General features: G+C 44.5%; 1 protein-coding gene and 1 long non-coding RNA gene across 4 annotated transcripts in view; both read left to right on the top strand.

Moving 5' to 3' along the window:
- The first annotated feature begins 1 nt into the window (after nucleotide 1).
- PPP2R2B (protein phosphatase 2 regulatory subunit Bbeta) overlaps nucleotides 2–22,686 on the top strand; it is a 250,394-nt gene continuing 227,709 nt past the window's right edge. The window contains exons 1-7 of one of the 3 annotated variants that reach the window (XM_080997195.1): nucleotides 2–2,175; nucleotides 2,620–2,736; nucleotides 2,959–3,038; nucleotides 3,392–3,475; nucleotides 3,713–3,817; nucleotides 4,150–4,201; nucleotides 7,472–7,549. In XM_080997195.1, coding sequence (XP_080853321.1) covers nucleotides 2,040–2,175; nucleotides 2,620–2,736; nucleotides 2,959–3,038; nucleotides 3,392–3,475; nucleotides 3,713–3,817; nucleotides 4,150–4,201; nucleotides 7,472–7,549 — 652 coding nt within the window. In that variant the 5' untranslated portion in view covers nucleotides 2–2,039. Of the gene's footprint in view, nucleotides 2,176–2,619; nucleotides 2,737–2,958; nucleotides 3,039–3,391; nucleotides 3,476–3,712; nucleotides 3,818–4,149; nucleotides 4,202–6,058; nucleotides 7,327–7,471; nucleotides 7,550–15,147; nucleotides 15,462–22,686 lie in introns of those variants that run through there. The other 2 variants (XM_080997196.1, XM_080997197.1) reach the window with 2 other exon arrangements.
- Nucleotides 15,473–21,456, top strand: LOC308472430. The gene is made up of 3 exons (XR_013983509.1): nucleotides 15,473–16,573; nucleotides 19,370–19,469; nucleotides 21,261–21,456. It is a non-coding gene; the product is annotated as an uncharacterized lncRNA (long non-coding RNA).

A 22,686-nucleotide genomic window follows, 5' to 3' on the forward strand; every position in this document is an offset into this window, starting at 1 on the left:
ACGTTGGTGTCAAGACAATTCACCTGCTTAGAAAAGCCGGCTCTTGCTTTCAGGTCCCTCCGCTGCCGGTCCCTGCTATCTTATTATACACGCACAGCGGTTTCCTGCCATTGTATCCCCGTTCTCCTCAGGGATTTCCCTCTCCCAAACCATTCCCCTGCCAACCCTCCATGCCCCGTAATGCCCAAGAGCATTCACTGACTTGAAAATGATGGCAGTGTAAGAGAACCAGAGACACAGCTAAAGCTGTAAGGGTAATATTCATAGAATAATAACATTGTAGAGTTGCAAGGGACTCCGAAGGTCATTTCGTCCAACCCCTCAATGGAAGAATTTCAACTAAAGCAGCGCATGACAAATCCATCTAACCTCTGCTTTAAGATCTCCAATAAAGGAAAGACCATCACCTTTGGAGAGAGTCCATTCCTGATGTTTAGTTGGAATATTTTTTTGTGTGTAACTTGAAGCTATTGGTTTATGTCCTACACAGTGGTGTAGCAAGGTCAGGTGGTACCAGGTGCAGAAAATTTCTTGTCACCCTCCCCTTTCCTTATTAAAAGAAGGAAAAATAAGATACAGTTGCAAGTGTTATTTTCTGGTTTATTTACATTGTGAGCACAAGCACTTAAAACCTGTTTTTCACAATGGGAATTTCTTATGAATGAATTTTTTTACTTAATTTCACTGTTTTGCAGCCTACTGTTGATGTGGACTGCCTCCAAGTTCTGAAAGAGGAGCATCACCTACCAGGAGGAGACAGGTCCAGATGGGGGGTTGCCACGGTGACAGGGACTTGCCCTCCTTTGTGACATCTCTTGCTTTTCCCTTAAAAGCCACTTACTTGCAAGCAGCCATTGTGGGTTAGTAGTGAGGCGAGTGGAGGAGAGAGGAGTTGGTGGTGGTTGGAGAAGATAAGGAGAGGTGTTCATTTGCTTGTTATTGTTATTTGATTTATTACTTTTATTTGATTCATTTGATTTTATTTATTTTTATTTATTATTTTACTTTTTATTTTAACTCTTATTTTACTTTTTTATTTCATTTTTTGTTCTTTATTTTCATATTTTTTATTTTACATTTTTATTTTGGGCACATTTGGGCACATTTTGTATATATTTATTTTGTGCATAGAGGAGTAGTTAGGCGTAAGTGTAGGGTTAGGGTGGGGGTTAGAGTTAGGCTTAGGGCTGGGGTTTGGGTCAGAGTTAATGTTGGGTGGGCATTTTAGATAGCTAGTTTAGAGAGGAGAGTGGGAATTTTTAGTGAACAAAATGTACAGACTGTAAGTAGGATTCTTTCCCTTTCTCTTGGTCTCTTGGGTGCGGAGTATGAGTCCTGGGGTCCCGGCACAGCCTTAGCTCTCTGGAAATTGACCCAGTCAGTCTTCTCCAGAGAGCTCAACTCCTCCACTCTTTCCCTGTCTTCCCCTTTTCTCTCCCCTCTCATTTACTAGGACATTCCTAGCCCACTTTCCTCCCAGCAGCTCAAGGTGGCCTTCATGGTTCTCCCTGCCACCAATTGTTATCTTCACAGCAGTCCTGCAAAGTAGGCTAGGCTGGCCGAAGGTCCACCAGGGAGCTTCATGGCTGAGTGGGGATTCGAACCCTGCTCTCCCAGGTCCTCCTAGTCCAGCCCTCCAACCACTACACCTCTGCCTGGCTCCACTTTGCATCTCTCCAGCTGCCCTACGACATCAGCCATCTCCCCCTTTCTGGGGGGTCTCTTTGGCTCCAAGGAAGACTCCAGCATCTTCCTCATGTTCTTTTCCTTTTCTGGGACGCCTTGATGCTTAGAGGACCCTCCTAGGGGGTCTCCTCCCTCTTCAGGAAGGGCAGGGCTATCCTAAGAAGATGAGGCAGAGCAGCCCTTTAACAGCTGGCAATGCCTCTCTTTCCTTTGGGCTGAGCTCTTGAACCCATAGCACTTGGGGCCTCCTTACTCTCTCTGCCAGCCCTTCATGCTCTGGGCTGCCTCTATCCAGCTCTGGTGATGCCCTTTCAAGTCACTGAACTGCAGAGAGATGGAAGGAATTGGGCCAGATGCCCCTCCTCACACACAAACACCCCCCAAGAATTGGGGCTGCTCGTCTCTTTGAGGTTCAGGTGCTTAGATGCCTGATCAGCTGCAGCAACAGGGTGGCCCCCCTACAAGGCCTGGAGAAGCCCATGGTGTCAGGTGAGCAAATGGCCTTCCTTTTTGGCACAGAGGAGGGCAGGAATGGTCTTGGAGGGCAGCTAGTCAAAAGATGCACAGAGCCAGATGGCTGGATCCAACCCAAGGTCCATTTGGGCCACAGTCTGGAACACCCCCCCCCCCGCGACCATGCCATTTTGTGGGGTCTGATGGAGGAAGCAGGGGGGGCTGGGGTGTCCCCTCACCTGTAGTAGGACTTGGAATCCAGGAGAAAACTATTGGAATAGTCAGGGGCTTAGGGATGTGCTGGGGTTCCACATCCCTTCCCTAGGGGTGAGTATTGGATAAAACGAGAGCAGGGAGTGGATCCCTCAGACTTGCCCCCTGCTGCCCGGGCTCTTTGCCCTCCACTCTGTGCTCTGCACTCTCAGATGCGGAGGAGCCCTCCCCCCATGAGGAACTGACAGCCTGACTTTTGCATTTCAGCTGCTGGAGGAAGATCAGCTGTACCTCCTGGAGGTCATCCAGAACTGCCAGGCAGCTCGGCTCAGGGGGCTCCACACCCTGAAGTGCTCCAAGCAGGAGATGGCCCAAGCCATCATGGTGAGTAAGCAGGAGATGGCCCAAGCCATTATGGTGAGTAATGGGTGGTGTGAGGGACCCCCATGGGAAGGGAGGGGCTTTGTGAAAGGGCTTGTGCATCTGCCAGAGAGGAGGACCCTTCTGGCTTAGGGCAGGGGTTGCCAATCCCCTGGCGTTTGGGGTCGAAGCCGTCCTCCGTAGACCCCTGGAAGGAGCTGACTTTCCTCCTCTGCTCTCTTCCAGGACATCTTTGGCCACTTGGAGCGCTTCAGGGATCGCCCCCTGAGCCTGGCCCTGGCCTTGGAGGCCCTCCTCTAGCTGAGGTGAGTGGGGTCTTTGGAGTGGGTGGGGTTGTGGGGTGGGGGGCAGAACTCCAGGGGGAGCTCTGGGTGGGCAAGAGCAGGCAGGAGGGAGAAAGGGGCAAGGGAGACTTGGAGGAGGCAGCGTCTTACTGCTTCCCTTTCTCTCTCCAGCTTCATGAGACCCCATTTCAGCTGCAATATGATCAGTGCTATCCTGCATATGACAATGGAGGCTGTTCTTGGGGGTGCAGAAAAGGAGGAGGTCAAAGATGTATGTCCTCTGCTTTGACATCCCTTTGCACAGCTCTTTCTTCTTCTCACACCCTTGCAAGATTTAACCCAGCACTCAACCTCTCTTCTCTCTTTTCCCACAGGAACTGAAGCAGCACTTCCAGAGACTGCTGGGGGGTCTCCTTCTGGAAGCCCCCATTGCTGGCACCCTCCTCCAACTGCTCACTGTAAGTATCCTGATGGCATCAGGAGTGGTTTTAGGGTTGCCCCCTGTCCCTTATCCAATGGATTGTCCCATTTCTGGGGCATGGAGTCCCCTGTCCCGTTTGGCCCCCAATTTGGCCCAAGACCAAAACTGGCAACCCTCGTGATTTGGGAGTGCCAGGGACTCTGTGATGGGGGCAGCGGAGGGCCACTTTGGTCCAGACTGGTCCCTGACTCTGAGGCACTCTTTCCTCCCGCAGGACCTCCCATATTATGCCCTTTGGGGAAGTGAGGAGGGAAGGAAGCTAGCAGCTAGCAGCATTTCTCTACTGTTGGCCATTTCACAAAGATTCCCCCACCTCAGAGTAAGTATCTTGCCTTCTTGTATTCATTTCTTTGGTTACTTCCATCCCCCCAAAAGCACACTCCCCAGTGACTTTTAATGCAGAAGATGCAGTGTGCATCCCTGGGTGCCAGGATGAGGCCAGAGGCTTCTTCTGCCCCCTTTCTTCGTGTTGTCCTTCCACCTCTTCCCAGGAGGCTGCAGGGCCCAGGGAAGTCCTCTGGGGCAAGGGATTGGGGCCCAAGCCATAGGGAGACCTGTCCTGCCTGGCATGGGGCTGCTTCTGTGCTCTCTTGCACCCATCCATGGTGGGGTTCGTAGTGTCATCTGACCCAGATTCTTTTTCCTTTGCAGAAGACAGTAATTCAGCCAGACCTGGCCTGCTTCCGGCAAAATCTGAAAGAAGGTAAGCCCCACACCTTAGGGACAGCGAACTCCCTTGTCCCATGTTTGCCCAAGACACACCTCCCAGGTCTCCTTGCTGGGAGTCCTGCAGGACCTGCTCCCTGCCTGGCAGGCCTTTCCCACCTGGTCTGGGAGGGCAGCGCCCAGACTGACTCCAGCTACAAAAAGTGGAGAGGGCTGAACAGATTTTGGGTTGGGGTCTTTTTGAGGGGTGGTTCCTGTTTCCTTTGCCCTCCATGGCCTCTCTGCTCAGCAGTCTCCCTGCCTGAGCTGACGGAGCTGGTCTTACAGGCGGAATTGAGGACTCCCCGACTGCTGGTGCTGGCAGACTTTGAAATCTGTGCCAAGGCAGCTGGCTCTGGGGTGGCTCAGGACTTCCTGGCTGCCATGATGACCAACAGGATACCGCCCCAAGGCAGGTGGCCGGCCACACTGGGCAGGAGAAGGGTGATTAAAAGTGGGGGACCTTGACCCTGAGAAATAGGTGGAGTATCTGGAAATATGGTTAACAGCGAAAAACTCCAATATATTTCAAGATAATTATGTAAAGACATGGAAAGATATAAGAATAAATCTTGAGTTATGGGGAAGAATGAAACTCTCTCTAATGGGAATAATTTTGGTTATAAAAATGAATATTTTGCCTAATTTTATTTCAAACCACTCCAATAGTAGGCAGAGCAAGATGTTTCAAAGAATAGCAAATATATATTTCTAGGTTTGTCTGGAAAGGGAAGAAACCGATAATTAAATATACAATTTTAATAGATATAACATAAAGAGGTGGAATTTAATTGCCAGATGTATGGTTGTATGATGAGGCGGCTCATCTCCCCTTCTCCCCCAAACTGTGCTGCAGTGACTCAGATCAGAGTCCAGCTTGGCACCCACCCTCTGGAGCAGGGAAAACAAGCTTGCTCCATCTTCCACGTGACAGCCCTTGAGATATTTGAACTTGGTTATCTTATCTCCTCTCAGTCTCTTCTTATCCAGGCTAGACATACCCAATTTCCTCAACTGTTTCTCATAAGACTTGGTTTCCAGACCCTTGATCATCTTGGTTGCCCTCCTCTGCAACCATACACAGATACATTTACCTTATTTTTGAGTGATCAAATTGTGCTTCCAAACTGATAGTCTGGGACCACTCAAGCTCAGTTCAAGGAGGAATCATATTGACGATAAAGGGAGAAAACAGGGTTCAGAATAGCATAATGAAAATAATTAATGTTTATCCATTATTTTAGGGGAAAGAACTTCACATACACTTATCATGCCAAGGATCCATGCACATTTTGTTTTTCTAAAATGACATTTTCTACAGTGAAGATAATAATGGCAGATTTCAAATTTTAAGTGTGGTATTGCAATCTGTTATTTTGAATAACATTGCCAAGAAGATCTGCCTATGCCTTTTCTAATTATTGGTGATTTGATGAATTACTAATAGGGCAATCCTATCATTTTACTAGAAAGGGGTGACCAGGACATTTATTTATTTGCTACATTTAAGTACCACCCTTTCTGTAAAACAAGTCAAGGTGGTTTACATTTTATAATAACAAAGGTAAAATCAAAGTCCCCTGATTCAAAAGTAAAAGAAGTAAATTTAGGTACTGACACTTTCATATGGTCACATCATGACCCAGTGTGGAGTGGTCACTGCAGGAGAGATGTGGAGCCAGTAGAAGGGACATACTGTGTCCCTCTGATTTTTTAAAACCTTTAAATATTATAAAATGTGTAATAAAGAGGGGAAAAAGTTCATCAACTACAATATTTGTAAGCAGTGCTTTGTTTTTGTTTTTTGGCAAAAATAATAATGAGGTGCTGATACTCATATATTGATTAAAAAATATGCTGCGTTTAGAGTAATAATTCCACCAGAGTTCATTCTCACAACTATTTTCAGCCAGACAAGGATGAGGAGTCCTCACAAACACTGTGATTTACAAGTATCTTTTTAAAAAGTATCCTAAAACATCTGGCCATTATGTTCCTGAAACAGTTTAAAGATGTTTTGAATTAGTATTGTATTTATGCCAGTTTTGGCCTATTCCTGGCAACTGTAAATTGCTGAGTTTAAGTATGCCAGTTTGAAGGGCCTATGGTTAGCAGCCAGTCTTTATAATTTATGTAATATTCCCTTCAAAACAACAGGAGGGTGACCTCATCCATTGCGAATCAGCCAAATGTGAGTTGTAAGGCAGAGGCTATTCAACAGGGAATATCATCACTACATAAACAGTTAAATCATACAGAAAGGATAAGAAAATACTGTAGTTCACTTCTGACAGAAACATGTCCAGTTGTCATAATTAAACAGGGGGGTGGCATTTGAGTAATTTTAATCAATAAATTAAAAATTGCAGCAGCTTCAACTTTTAATCAACTTAATCCAAAGATTAATCCATAGATCAATCAACTAAAGCATTATAAACATTGATTTATGAAAAGCTATATGAACACTTGTTTATGTGTAATGAATTGGTTACGTGAACTGATATTTTCCTTGCATTTAAGAATTACACTCATTGCACTTAAGAATCAGCTTTCTGGATCAGAGCAAAGATAATCCTTTTTCCAGTAGTGGCCAACTATTTCCTGCTATGTGCCACCAGCATCTAATAGCAATGTGAATTGCCTTTGAACATAGAGGTTTAATTATTAGCTATTGTACATGATAGCCTCTAACAGACCAGTGGTGGTGTGTGTATATGTGTCACAACAGAGGGGAGGGGAAAGGAAGAAGCAAGAGTCGCATACAGCAGAGAGAGGGGATAGCTAGCCCCTTTAAATCTAAGACTAAACATTGATTTTATTCTAAAAACAACAATTCAGCTATTATTTTGTTGCACTTTTTTATATAAGATGGAACAGAAATTATTGTGTCTGCGTTAGTATTCCAATGAAGAGAGGCTGTGATAAAGAATGTGACTGCTGGCCTCCTGACTCCACAGTGATGCTGCCAATGATGTATTGGGAGCTGACTCCGATTGCACCATTTTCAAAATAGCCTCAGATGGCACGAAGAAAGCAGACAGAAAGGCAATTCACAATGTGGGCATAATGTTGCTACTTTCCCAGGGAGCTAGGTTATATCTTTGCATTGCAGAATGATTCCAGGTGAGTACACATTTTTCCTTCATTTTATTCAGAACAAGGCAGTGACTACACATAGATCTGCATTTGTTAATTAAAAAAAAAACTTGAACCTCTTTCTCATTTTATCTCTCTCATTTTTTTGATGGGGCGACGTGTCTATCTGCAGGATTTGAGAACCTCATGCAAGATGTGCTGTGGTGCTTCAGTCAAGTGAAAGGAACTATTGACACAGGGGTCACAGAAGGTGGGTTTACTTTTCCTTTTGTTCTTGAAATGAAAAGGAACTTGTTTTCTTGCACTAACTGCTTAGTCAATGATGACTTTGTTCCAGCTCTTCTTGTGGTGATAACTTATGCTGCAAACAGGTAGCAATGATGTGTCTTTTTTTAAAGGTATGTTTTAAGGAGGCCTTAATTAACTGTCACTAAAATGGGAGCATGAACCTTTCTGCAAATGCAGAAATCCTTCTCCTCACATTTTTTTTTTTTTTTGAGGGGGGTAATTTTCTTCTTTTTCTTCATGTTGACTATATTAGCATATTAACTACTGCACTGTATACAATTTATTGCATTTCTTATCATAAGATATGGAAAAGAGAGAGTACTAAAAAGTGATCAGGAATGATGGGCATTGCAGCACTCAATGATCTATTTGTTCCTAGTAGTTCTGGGACATGTTACAGTCAAATCATGTCCCTCTCTCCTTCTGTCTACTCACAATAAAAGCGGAATATGCCGCCTGCCGTTTTGGGAACAAACTTGAAGGGATAACTGTTCTGGTCTTTGCACCCCGCCCTTTAAACAACTGATGAAATATATGCTCCTGAAATGGAGAAAGTTTCTACCAGCCAGATCTCACATGGGTATAGATTCCAGATGATTTGCAGGGCAAGGGAGGCTTTCCTTCACAATACACTCAGAAGTGGAAGTTGTTTTTTCCCCAGAACCAACTCTTTCTTGCATTAACTCTTTCTACCTCAACCTGTCTCCTAATCTGTTTCCCTACCTATCTCCCAACCTCTATTCCAACCCACTTCAACCAACCCTCTCTCAAATCCTCTCATTTTAAACTCTCCTTCCTGGAACCATAGCCAATCAGAGGCTGCCATTTATTAACCATTTGCTGGCAGCGAAAGAAGGGGGGGGACACTTGTTAATCCAACCAGTCCAGCAAAAACAACTTTTCCGTCACATGTCCCACCCCTCATTGCATAAGCGAGGTTGCATACACCAGCCTCCACGCAGCAATGGGCAGGAACTAAAAAACACTTTGGGGGTTTGTTTCAATTTTCAAATACACTTTAAACCACATTACAAACTTTTGCATCTCAAATAAACATATATCCTGGCACCACCTGTTTGTCCCTTTATCTATCTAAAGGTTTTGTGACAGGGCATCCGCAATTGCCTTATCCTTCCCTCTGCCCTGTTCATAATAAGGTTTATAATAATAATAATAATAATAATAATAATAATTTATTATTTGTACCCCAGAGTGGTTTCCCCAGCCACTCTGGGCGGCTTCCATAGAAACCAAAAATACAGTAAAATATCACAGATTAAAAACTTCCCTGAACAGGGCTGCCTTAAGATGTCTTCTAAATGTCAGGTAGTTATTTATCGCTTTGACATCTGATGGGAGGGCGTTCCACAGGGTGGGCGCCACTACCGAGAAGGCCCTCTGCCTGGTTCCCTGTAGCTTTGCTTCTCGCAATGAGGGAACCGCCAGAAGGCCCTCGGCGCTGGACCTCAGCGTCCGGGCAGAACGATGGGGGTGGAGACGCTCCTTCAGGTATACTGGGCCGAGGTTTAAGCATGTTTACTTGGAAAACATCACAATGTCCACCTTCCAAGTTTAAACCAACCACATAGTCTACATTGGGGAGTCTACCAACGACATGGAAGGCTTTGACTTTGTTCTGCGGTCAGACCAAAGTGCACTTTCATTCTCTCTTTAAATGTGAGGTAATCAGAGGTTTCATCCTCTCTGAGATCTGAGTATATTTCACTCAAAATTCCACATATCTGAGGGCGCAAGTACAGCATCCAGTTTCCCTCAGGAATGTTTAAGTCTTTACAAGTCCGTTCAAAACTAAATAGGAATGCCTGCACACCATCACCTTTTACATACTTTGGAAACCTTTTTATATTAGCTGAGGAAAAATCCCCCCCCCCCCCCAACATGGGTTGCGGCAGTTCTGCTCTCAGCTTAATTTCCTCCATTTTTAAAAGAAACATATCTTTTTCAAGGGCCATCTTGGCCTCTCTTTCTCTGTATTCCTGGGCTAATCTGGCATCTCCTTCTTTCTCTTTTTCCTCATGAGCTAGTCTGCTCTCTCTCTCTGCCATATCTCTCTCAGTCTGTTTCTGTGCTAGCTGAATGTCAGCTGTCTTTTGTTTTTCTTTCTCTGCTTCAACTTTAGCCATTTCTAATCTTAGTATCATCATCTCTAATTCAGTACTGTATTAGGATTTTCCTCAGATGCAGCAGCTCCCAGCACTGGGTCATCCTGAGTCTCTTTGGCTTGGCGCTTGCTGGTTATTTTCTGACAGAATTTTTTTCTCCTTTTAATAAAATAACTTCACTACTTTATTGTTATGTATTGGGTTTAACACATTTTAGGTTACAAGGCGTGTTCTAACCAATCATATAAGCGTTGGTAGATGAACATTCTAATGGCAAGCAAGCGCATGCACTTTCAACTGTCAACTGTCAACAGTCAGTTCGTGCTCAACATTATTATTGTGTCGTCCCGTTAGTTCGATTCCTGTTTTCCTATGAGTGAGCTGTTGTCACTCCCAAATGTTGAATAAACGTAGTTGAGGAACTTATACTGCCTTGGGCTTCTGACTTTCCCCAAATATTTAACATTTATTAAACTGGTTGTTCTATATCTCTGGGTATGTTGCTGTGTGCGTTTTAACTTCGGATCATGGCGCTGCCACCAATTAATATGCGATGACACTTTTCTCTCTCACACTGTTGGGCCCGCTCTCATTTAGATAAATTGCCCCCACCTCACTGAACAGCACTTTATCCGAAGGTTTCTTTTCCTTTCCTCTTAAAATTCTAGCCCAGAGTATCCTGTGGGGGAACTTTGTGAGGGAATATTTAGTCAGTTGGAGTCTCAGCCAGGTTTTCTTTAAATAAACAAAAAAGATTTATTTAAGGCAAGATAGTATATAACACAAATGGCTTGAACTGAGGTTATTTCAGGCATACAATACGATTATACTTTAATTTGTTGTGAGTTGTATTTGCGTTATAGGTTTGGTTCCTTTATACGGTGATACTTTCTTTCAGTTATACACACCCATTAACAATCCTGCTCCTGAGGTACCTTAAGCAATAGACCAAAGGGCTCTCCACACCCCCTCCCTTCACTGGGTTTGGGAGATTCTTCTTTTCCTCAGAAGAATCTCTCCCCTCCAGACTAGATTTGAGTCCCAAGTAGGTTGTTCCTTTCCAGCTCCTACTTCCTGGCTCAGCCTCTGCTTCCCAGTAAAATTCTGGTCTATTCCTCCTACAGGACACCACACTCTGTCCTTCACAATACACTCAGAGTGGAAGTTGGTTTTTTCCAGAACCAACTCTTTCTACCTCAACTTGTCTCCCTACCTATCTCCCATCCTCAATTCCAACCCACTTCAACCAACCCTCTCAACCAAACAACCAACCGTCTCTCAAAACCTCTCCTTTTAAACTCTCCCTCCTGGAACCACAGCCAATCAGAGGCTGCCGTTCATTAACCATTTGTTGGCAGGGAAAGAAAGAAAGAAAGAACACTTGTTGATCCAACCGGTCCAGCAAAACCAACTTTTTCGTCACAATGGCCCTTCTCATCTCCTCTGTTGCAGGCCTAAAGTGGTGAGAGCTAGAAGTTGAAATGAGGTTTCTCTTACTGCTGGCTTGCTGGAGTTTGAGGAAGGCCACCTTTTTTGGCACACAGTTTCTACTTGCATTACGGAGGACAAGAATGTTAATCAATGTATATCATTTACCACAGGCTATACATCTCTATTAATTTTGGGTGGAATTCAACATTGCTGTAAGGCCATTTTTCCATCAGCACAGGCATTTCTGCTTGCCCGACTTAATAATCTCCCTCTGTGTGCTGTTCTGGGGGTTCTTCCAATCCCCAAGAGCTGACTTGAAGGGTGCAGGGGGGAGGAGACAGGGGGAGCTCTATTGCACTATGGGAACTCATTGTACTTGTTACTGCTAGCACACCTATTCAGCACTCCATGACATGTTTGGACAACTGGGGCACAAATAAAACTATTATAAGTAAGACTAGGTATGTACCTTCTAGAGTACTGGGGATCCAAGCCAGAGGTATTTGACCCTACTGTATTCCCCTGCTGCTGTTTTGTGTTTTCCACTGGATGTCTTTGATTTCCTACTTTCAGTTTCCAGGGTGGAAGGGAGGCCTCACTCTGCACATTTGCTATGAGTTTAGGGGATGAGTCCTTCCCCTAATTTCACCCACAGCTCAGAGAATCCTGGGATGATTTCATGTTGTTTGAGCCATTGCATTTCTATTGTCCTAATATTGGGCACATGAGGCAAGTCAGCACCATGGAAAGTTCCAAAGGCTATAAAGGGGCAAGCCCCTGGCTTGGAAACTGAGCACTTCTTTCTGACAAATCCTTCCAGGCATGTTGCCTACATTGATGGGTTGGCATGAAGATGCAAGTTCTTTGAGTGAAGGGGATTAATTCCTCAGGCAGGGCAGGATCCGAAGGTAGGGACTCAGGCCTGTTTGGTCCAGATGCTAGCATTAGATTTTTCCTCCCATGCTGCTGCTCTGAAGGATCCGGCCACACCTCCATTGGAGTCAGATCCTAGCCTGCTTTCTCAAAATGGGGTCTCATTCTGCTTAGGGTTCAAAAGCTCTCTGAAGATACCTGCAACAAGCTTCCACTATTCCAACAGTTGCATGGGGTCCTTTGTTCCACAACTTTTAAACTCTGCCATCTGCTAGTGTAAGGGCTCTTGTGTTAGCAGACAACCCTTCATTTTTTAGTGATTTCTGGATGCTATTGTATGCTGTATATGTATACAACTTTGTAACATATTACTGACAGCTGGGAATCAAGCCTTTAAAATCTTGGATACCTTGGATATCTGACTCTACAATATCATTGGATTTGGCTGTGAGCCCAACTTCATTGGCTTCTTTTTTATGCTGCTTGCTAATTGCTTTCACAGTTTGCACTCTGCCGTTTGCATAGAGAGTAAAGTGCTATTAGTTAATGCAACCTAAAATTTCAGCCTAAATAATTAAGTAAGAGCCAGCTACCATGAGACTATGGCTATTTTTGTGAATATGATTTTAAAGTAGAGTGAATTTACTCCAAGGGAAAACTAAACCACCAATTATATATACTGTAGCTTGGGGTGGAGGGAGAGGACAGGCAATGTTTAGGGGAGCAGATTTAAATCCATAAATGTGTTCTAGGGTAGACCAAAAACCATGGGTGTAGCCAAGGGGGGCAGGGGGCAGCTGCACCCCTAAATCAAGTAAATCAATAAAAATACTTGACTGAGGTTCTCCCCCCAACAAAAAAACCCCATAAATCCTGGCTATGCCCATGCCACACAAACCCCCCATATATTTCAGGTTAAAGCTAAACCCAAACCATTTCAGTATTGATCTGGAACAAGTATTGAGATCCTGTGTCTTGGAAACCAACCCTTTATTTATTTATTTTTATTTATTCATATTACTCTTGAAGACAAATGTACATATTTTTCGTTATGCTTTCTTTCAATACTACTTCCTCTTCTAATCCAGTTTCCAAAGAGATATTTCAAGCAATTTCCCCCAAACAATGGCATAAACAATGTCTTAGGGAAGTCCTTCTTAGCACTTTCCATTTATCAAATGCAGTAGGTAATTTCAAAGCTGACAGTGCTAAACAAATGAGATCCAAGCAGTGATAATTTCCTTGAATTGATATTACACATTTATTTGTCAGGAAAGCTGGAGGCAATGCTCTGAGTGGTACTAAAAAAGGAAAAAGAGATTGACTGAATATAATTTCATATCCAGGTGTATATAAAATATTTAAGATAATCTGTGTGAAGTACTAAGTGCCAATTCAAGATGCATTAATACTTGGTTTATTGCATACTTGTTCTTTCAATCACATTTCTACTTATGCACGCGGCTGCTAAGCACATTCCTGTTTGTGTCAAGAAAACCCAGAAGATATTCAACCAGCATGTCCTGGATCTGCACTGTAGAATTCAAGAGGGTGATAAGTTCCTTAGGGTCAAACTAGATGCAATATTAACTGTATGTAAGCAATTAGCATGCATGGTTCTGAAATTTTAAATTTCTGCAATGAGAAAGGAGAAGCAGGTTTGCAACTATGGCACACTGTGATGGGAATAGCCTCCCCTCACCCCAATATCACCCCCAAAGCCATTAGAACCAGGAAGAGAAGTCCCATGGGCATATTGATCTTTCTGAGCAAATACCAGGGATAAACCAATGTAATTGCGATAAAATCCTTTCTAGAATATCTTTAAAACAATCTAGTGCAGTGGCTTAGAATGTCAGCCTTCGACACCATGGAGTCATTCAGTCATTCCCTTGCCTCAACCTCCTTAGGTAGCAAGTAACAAACTTTCAGCTTCCACTGTCTCATATGTACTATGGAAGTAATATCACTGACTCACCTGGGTGTGAAGATTATTTAAGAAAATACAGTCGTACCTTGGAAGTTAAACGCCTTGCGACTCAAACGTTCTGGCTCCCGAATGCCGCAAACCCGGAAGTGAGTGTTCCGGTTTGCAAACGTTCTTTGGAAGTGGAGCTTCCTGCAGCCAATCGGAAGCTGTGCCTTGGTTTCCAAATGTTTTGGAAGTTGAACGGACTTCTGGAACAGATTCTGTTCGACTTCCGAGCTACAACTGTATATGCAAAATTTTGGATGTGAGAAAGGCGCTATATAGAGGTTAAATATTATCCCCCCCCCCCGTGCTCTTATTTCTTCTATGCTGTGTAAAGTAAATATTAGCACAAAACTGTGATGCTAAAAGTAATTGAAACTGCAATCCCTATGTACATTTCTGCATAGACAAGGTGGAGGCTGGTTATAACATTTGACCAAAGTCTACTGTAGACCCTTGATTTTAAGTTTCTTCCCTCTCCTGAAGCCCAACCCTATTCATGTTACCTGGAAGGTAAGTATCACCGGTTCCAAGCGAACAAGTCACACAGGACTTAATTTCGAGCATGCATGGCTAGATATGCACTGTTCGTTAGCTGTCCTGTGACACTTTCCTAGGAGTAAACCTCATGAAATACAGTAGGGCTTCTGAGTAAACGTACAGGGGCTCGCGCTGCACAGCTGCAGTCCTCTGTGCCCTAACTTGGAAACAGGCCCTACTTTACATCCATGAACTCAGATTCTCCAGTTAGTTCCCTCCCGAAAATCTAAACAACTTCTACCGGTGGCCATGTTGTGCTATGAGCCATTCCAGCACCACCACCCCAAAATATAAGGGGAGCGGTGGGAAGGGCGGGCAGCTCCTTCTCGACCAGCCAAGCACCTTTAAACGTGCGGAGGAATTTCCCTTTCTGTAACAGGTTCCCCCCCCTTCCCCTGCGGAGGAAACGTCTTTTGATGCCCAGGGCTCTCCGCAGAGTCCGGGACACGATCCCGCGCCCTGCTGAGCAGAGCGAGGCGCTCTCCGGTCGCCTCGCGCGTGTGTTTACAGGCGGGAGGGTCTTAGTCAGCAAATCCTGCTCCGATGCGCCGCAGCCAATGAGGAGCCTCGTTCGGAGTCGGCCCGCTCGCCGGGGGGCTCCGGAGTTGGCGCTGCTGGGCGCGGGCAGAAATGCGAGGCGGCTCTCGCGGGCGCTGATGGCAAAATGGGGTCCGGCCGCCGCCGCCGCCGCCGAGGCGCTTTCGCTCCCGCCGCCCTGCAGCTCTGCCGGGAGGGCTGCCGCGCTGCGCCGTCGTCCACCATGTAGCCTCCCTGGCCAGCCTGAGGATCCCTCCTCCTCCTCATGGATTGAGGAGGCTGCGTTCAGCCCTCATTTCTTCATATTTGTCGCCGGAAGATGAAATGCTTCTCCCGCTACCTGCCTTACCTCTTCAGACCTCCCAACACCATCCTGTCTTCCAGCTGCCACACGGAAGGTACAGGTCGGAGAGGAGCGCCGGCGGGATGGTGGGTGGGACGCCAGGTGCGATTCAGAGCCGAGGGGAGGGGAAAGAGGGAAAGTGGGAGGAGAGCCTCCCCCCCCCCGCTCCGTTCCCCCTTCCTCCCTGTCTCTGCTGACATTGCCTTTTGCAGCCAGTGCGTGCTCGGGGCGAGGGGGGGGGGGTGTGCCAGCAAAAAAGCTTGCCTTGCGACAAGATTTGAGGAATCGGTGGGGCCTGGGTGGGGGGCGGCCCGATATTCCCGGCGAGTCAGCCATTTATCAAGGAGAATGGTGCAAAACATTACAGCATCGGAAAGGTCTTCTGGACTGCAGGACTACGATCCCCCACACCTTAGTTACCGTACTTCCTTTGCAGGCCGGGTTTCCATCGAAAACATATCGTGCAAATCTGTTTACAGATTGGGGAGAGGATGGGAGGTTAGCTGTGCAGATCAGGTATATGCAATCTGTTTTGCCAAGGTTTCAACTTGAGAAGACTGGAAGGGAAAGTAATGTTCAGGATTCTGGAGCCTGGGAGAATGCTAGGAACTTTTGCCATTCTGGGGCAAGTTTCTCTACTACTAGTTTGCATGATCTGCTGTCAGGAATTTTTATGAATTGCCATTGATGCCACACTCTAATAACTGATATAGAGTGTACAGGAAGTAATCATGGAGGTAGTCAGGATTTTTGTTTGGAAGGGGCAGAAACTGAGTTTGCTATGTATTTTTATTGATTATGGGGTGGGCAGCTGCTCCTCTCTGCCCCCCCCCCGCTACACCCATTGAAGTAATACTGAGACTGTCATACTATACAAAGATAGAAGGGGGAGAATCACATTTTCTTTAGTCATAATAGAAGGTGCTTGCAAGAAGAATCTAAGTTCTAAAACTTACAAGCAGTGTTAGAGATTTTTCCCCAGTGTAGATTTTGTTTCTTTCCATGTAGCAGAGAGTAGAAGCCCTCCCTATGAGAGCTTTAAATGAGTGTTTAAGTATTGCGGAGATTGATGCTGTCAAGACAGGAATGCAAGCAGACCATAGCATATAATTACAGCTAATTAAATGTTAAAGCAGCAATAGGTAGAACTAGGAGCACAATCCAATAGTGAGTTGTCTTTAATCTTTACATCTAAAGCCACTTTAGTTTAGCTTGGTAATTTATGACTAGAAGATGGAAGTAAATGATAGGCAATAGATCGGCCTCTAATTGTCCCCATATCGGCTATCCAAGTATTTAATTTTTTTTAAGTGTTTGAGCAGGTTACGTGGGTCACATGGGGCATCATTCTAATCCAATAAACTGTTTTTATAGTGGGGAACCTTTTTTCAGCCCGAGGGCAGCGTTCCTTCTTGACATTAGGGGGAGGTGCATGCCAGTCGTGGGCAGGCCTAGAAGCCAAATGTGATTGAGGCAAAGGATGTGATGGATTTTTGACCAGTAGGCTGAATTCTAGCCACGCAAAAGCCACAGGTTTCTCTATCCCCCAATACACATTTATTTATTTAATAAAAGTTAACATTCTGAAACATAAAAACTACCTCAGCTTGGTAGGCTTGTCTAAACAAGCATGTTTTTAACATCGTGCAGTGAAGGTGCCTGCTTGCTCTCAATTAGGCAGGGAGTTCCGCCGCCACACGAAGCGACCAAGTTCTTACAAATGTGGAACGGATATTATGTGGCTCGCAGATCAACAACCATTGCAGATCTCTGAGCACAGGTGTTGCAGTAGTGTAGCTAGGAGAGGCGAGGGTGGGGTGCTCTCGGCAGCACTTATCTTTGGGGGTGGCACACTAGAGCCCAAGGTGGCGTGCAAACCCCAAGCACCCCAGAGCCCAGCGCACCACTCCCAAAAGCAGCATGGCTCACAGTGGCCAGAGGGTGGCCAGCAAGGATGCAAGCAGCATGCGCTGACTCTGTGAGTGGAGCTGGGCCTGCATCATGCCCCGAGCTACCACGTTTCTCCCGGGTGTCCTCTCCCCCCCCCCCTTTTTTGCAGCCATTTATCTTATGCTTAAGAGAAGCTTCCCATTCTTTCAGAATTCTTAAATGAGACCTTCACTGAGGTTCTGCACTATGTAAATTAGATTATAATTGATTAATCAATTCAGTTGTTAAAAGCAGGAGCGCTAATCAACTCCATCATCTTTAATCAGATCCTAAAAACAAAAATGACCTTAAAATGATACCCAATTTTCTTCAAATAGTACATTCTGTTTTGTTCCCAAACCATATTTCAGAATGATCATCTTATGTTGCGTTCTAGCCATATCCACTCTAAAAACATTGTTCATTCTTGGTTAGACAAGCATACCCAGATGCTTAGAAAATTGAAGTAATTTTAATCTGTTTTAGTGCAGAGAGATATACTGTAGTCCAGCAACAGCTGGGGAGTAACACGTTCCTCATCCCTGCTGCATTGTTTTTCTTGTTTACCAGTAAAGATTTGGAATCAACCAAACATTTATTAGATTTTTTTAAGCTCAGGAAGTTTGGTGAGTCATTTGGATGAGACTGTTAGACACCAAGGTCATTGTGGTTGCTCATGTATGGAAGGATTCATATAATGACTTTAGGACAAACAGGCAGTCTGTGTATTCCATAGTTTACAGAAATAAATGTTTCAAGTTGATATGTTAGGTAACGTGTGCCATAGAAATCCAAGGGAATTCTGGAAGAAGAGCTTAGCCGTCTGATGGTTTCTTAATAAGGGGGGGGGGGAACCTTTTGTTTAATTCTTTCATCTCACTCGCTAAGTCGGTATTTATAAACTCAGATATTGTAAGCAAAGTGATACCAGGCTGAACTATGAAGTGACATGTTTGCATGGCTTTGATGGCAGCTCTTACCAATCTCTGTAGACCTAATTAAAGGCATATAATGATGACTCCCCTTCCCCAAGCCATGGCATGAGTGGAAAATGTACTTTCAGAAGAATATACCAGCCCAACAGATTGGAGGAGATATCATATTCATGTGGATATGGAGAACATAATGATACCCTTATTGGTGTTTGCATTATTACAGTAATATAAAAATGACATCCGTTAAAACAAGTAATATTCTATGTGTCCACACTGCTGAATTATCTAAATCAGAAAATGGAGGTGGAAAGAGACCACCAACACCCGGTGCTTACATCAGTCCTGCCCTATGAGTTTGGCCTTTGCCTTTTGTTCATGCCAGAAGAGATATACAACATGGTAATCGCTTGTGATTTGCTTGTGATCACCTATTTGGTTAGTAAGTCCTTTTGAATCCTTTGTGGCTTCATTTTGGATAAGCATGGCTAGGACTGGGTTTCCTGTATCCTAAGATAATGCCAGGATAATACAGGGAATAAATGGATTCACTTTCAGCTCTTTTTATACCTCTGAAGTTTTTATCACAGCAGCTTAAAATAGCTTTCAGGTTATCCTTAAATGCACAAAATGTGCTTCTTTTGCTTTTGTGTGTGCAAAATGCAAAGGAGCGAAATGAAAGGTAATCAAAATGGCACATGGTGTTTAATGCTTTCCTAGGACTAGTTTAAGCCCCACTGAGAACAGTGGGACTTCTGTAGGTTTAGGGTGATATAAAAGTAGAATACTGTACAAAATATAATGCAAATCTCGAGATAAAGCAACAGCAAACCAAATTACATCCAGAAATGAGCACTTTCAATTCCCATATTCATAATTCTCCCATTGATCCCAATGCAAGTATACAAGGACATTCCTTTGGCTGGATCATGGCCATTAATAATACCAAATTGCTTTTTACATGCAGGTTTTATCAACAGTCATAATTTTATTTTCTATAACATGTCTTGAACCACAGCATGAAAATGAACTGTAAGCATTAAATCAATTTCGTGTCAGATTAAACCCGGGATTTAGAAAAATATGCTATATTTATTTTCAGTAAGAGCCTGACCTCTCCAAGGGTAAAAAGCACATTATGAACACAGTGCAGAATAGGACCTGAGGACATAAACCATCCAAAGTGCAGTTTTTACCTGAAGGTCAGTGAGGTTTACTTCTGAATAAACATGCCTAGGCTCGCCTACACAAATTCCACTTATTTCAATGAAAGAGATTTACAGGGCAATTATAGGCAAGCGTACACTGTAATGCCTAATAAAGGTTTGGTGAAGTAAGCAAGCAAGGCATGTGTACAGCAGTCAGAAATAAAATCTACTAAGCTCAATAGGTTTTACTCTCAGGTATAGGTGGGACATGGGTGGTGCTGTGGGTTAAACTACTGTGCCCCTTGGGCTTGCCGATCAGAAGGTTGGAGGTTCGAATCCCCGCAACGGGGTGAGCTCCTGTTGCTCGGTCCCTGCTCCTGCCAACCTAGCATTTCGAAAGCACAAAGTGCAAGTAGATAAATAGGTACCGCTCCGGCGGGAAGGTAAACAGCATTTCCGTGTGCTGCTCTGGTTCACCAGAAGCGGCTTAGTCCTGCTGGCCACATGACCCGGCAGCTGTACGCTGGCTCCCTCGGCCAGTAAAGTGAGATGAGCGCCACAACCCCCGAGTCATTTGCGACTGGACTTAACTGCCAGGGGTCCCTTTACCTTTACCTGGTTTGCCAGAAGCAGCTTAGTCATGCTGGCCACATGACCCGGAAGCTGTACGCCGGCTCCCTCAGCCAATAAAGCGAGATGAGCGCCGCAACCCCAGAGTCGGCCATGACTGGACCTAATGGTCAAGGGTCCCTTTACCTTTACCTTATAGGTGGGTTATAGGATTGCTGCCCTTAGCATATGCTTAATTCTCAGTTGAAATGAGTGGGACAAAACTGATTAACTGCAACTGGAATTCTCACCAAGTCTTTGAACAAGTAGATTTATATTACAAATGCTATTGCTATGGCCATTACCTTAAACTGAAGACAGGTGTCTAGTAGCTCCTAAGCTAGAACTGGCTTCCAGTTTTATGTTTATTCATTTAGTGGCTTTATATACCACTGTTTGACTGGCAGCTCACAACATTTATAAATGCAATGGGTACATGAAGAACAACCACAACTGAAGCCAGCCCAGCAGCAAGTGTCTGGTGTCATCTTCTGCCTCCCACTCTGTTGTGTTCGTTCCCACTTAGCTTATCTGACCTCTGGGTTTCCTACCAATTTTAAATCGAGGTGCGTTAAACATTTGGTTTGAAAGGGAAGGCTTTTCAAAAGTTTTGTGAGAGATGGAAGGAAAGTTCACGCAACATTAGAAGAGTAGAATAGAGCCTCCCCTCACCATCCCAAAGAGAGAAACTTTTAATTCAGCAGTCCTGCTTACTTTGCCCAACCAATTGTCTCTGCGTCTGATAAATGTTCCCTAATAAGGTATCCAGTAGGCAGTCCTGATGTAAATATAGCTTCAGTTGGTGGAGGTGTTTCAGGAATTTATTCCAGTTTGTAGCTGCCTGCCCCCAGAAGCCTCAGAGTGGGTAACAGTACAGTCATACCTCATGTTACGTTTGCTTCATGTTACGTTCTTTCAGGATATGTCCCGCGGTGACCCGGAAGTACCGGAAAGGGTTACTTCTGGGTTTTGCCGCTTGCGCATGCGCAGACGTGCAAAATGACATCACACGCATGTGCAGAAGCGGCGAATCGCAACCCGCGTGTGCGCAGATGCGCCACTGTGGGTTGCACTCTTTTCATGTTGTGAATGGGCCTCTGGAAAGAATCCCATTCGCAACCAGAGGTACCACTGTATTAAAAAATCAATTACTGTAAAAACAAACCATAATAACTTGAATTATAGAATCTATGTTAAAAAAAATGTTAAAATGTTGCTTGCTTTTGTTATTCCTAGCCAGTGATTTCTCTCTGCCCTACCCCCTGCATAGAATAGAGAGGTCTTGTAGTGCTTTTCAGGAAATTCCTGTCAGCTTGGATGAGGAAGTCTATTCCAGAACCAGGAAGATGCCATCAAAATATGCTGATGCCACTTTAACAATGAACAGTAAAAGAGATATCAATAAACTTGGTTTCCCTCATCTTTCACTAGAACTAACTGCCAGAGTAAATCCCACTATATATTCATTTTATTATTTCAATCTGGTGCACCTGGAAAGAGGGCCAGAATAGCACAGTGTAACTCTAAAATCCTTTGTCAGCATACCTATCCAAATACTGAGCTATGTATGGAGTAAGCCAGAGACTTTGGACAATAGAGACTGGGGTGGGTCGGCCAAGGAAGGGAGAAATACTGGAGTGATATACGTTTTTAAACAGCACCAGAGAGCCAAATGTTTGCAGAGTTCTTAGCGATCAGATCAGATTATAGCATTCCATGAATGAGTGCATGTTGCTGTTCTAAGATAAAACAGCCAGAGCAAGAGAAGTTTCACGAAATAAGGAACTACTGGAAATAAAGACCAACTACAGCAGGCCAAAAATGGAACAAAACTAGAGATGGGAACACAGGTTAGGATCCACTCTAGTAGGGAGAGACTGCTGTGATGCCTTTTTGCAGCCCATAATGTGGAAGCAAGGATATTTACCCCATCAGGTCCCAAGAAAGAAAGAGCCTGGTGTTGTCATCCTAGCTGTTACGGCAGTGCTGACAGAGCTACTGGAACATTTTATGAGAAGCAAGCGGGGCATGTTCTTGCTAAGCTGCTTGTCAGTTCCAGTAATCTCACTATAAAATATTCTACCCAGTGTGTTATCTATAGTGTTGCTTTATGCTTGGCAAAAAAACAATTACAACTACTATTTGCGTGTGTTGGCTATTTAAGCCTACAATCATATACACCACATAGAACTCAGTAGGACTTCTGAGCAGACATGGATAGGATTGTGTTGCTTTGTGTGTCCCCCCCCCCCCAATAACCATCAGCCACTGGAGACTGTTGAATAAATGTTTCAGTTTTTAAGGTAAAATTTAAAAATAAGATTTCCTTATAGTTTTCTAGTATTACTATTTAAAATCAAACCCTCAAGATTTTCCTTAGCTTCCATTGCTGGAAGTGCTATATAGCTTTCTTCCAAAGGGGCAGTTAAGTTAGTAACCAGCGACACTTTAAAAGGGAACAGGTTTACCACCATGGCATAAGACAGCAGTTTACAACCAGTGTGCTGTGGCACCCTGGGGTGCCTAGAATGAGGGTCAGGGGTGCCACAGGCAACATTGACCTCTGTCCCTCTTTCCTTCCCTCCCTCCTCTGATGCCCTCTCTTGTCTCTGTCTCCCAAAGGCTTGCACAGCTGTTTATTGCAGCAGCCCCAGCTATAAGC

The sequence above is a fragment of the Podarcis pityusensis genome (genome assembly GCF_964106645.2).
Source record: "Podarcis pityusensis genome assembly, chromosome: 2".
NCBI lineage: Eukaryota > Metazoa > Chordata > Lepidosauria > Squamata > Lacertidae > Podarcis > Podarcis pityusensis.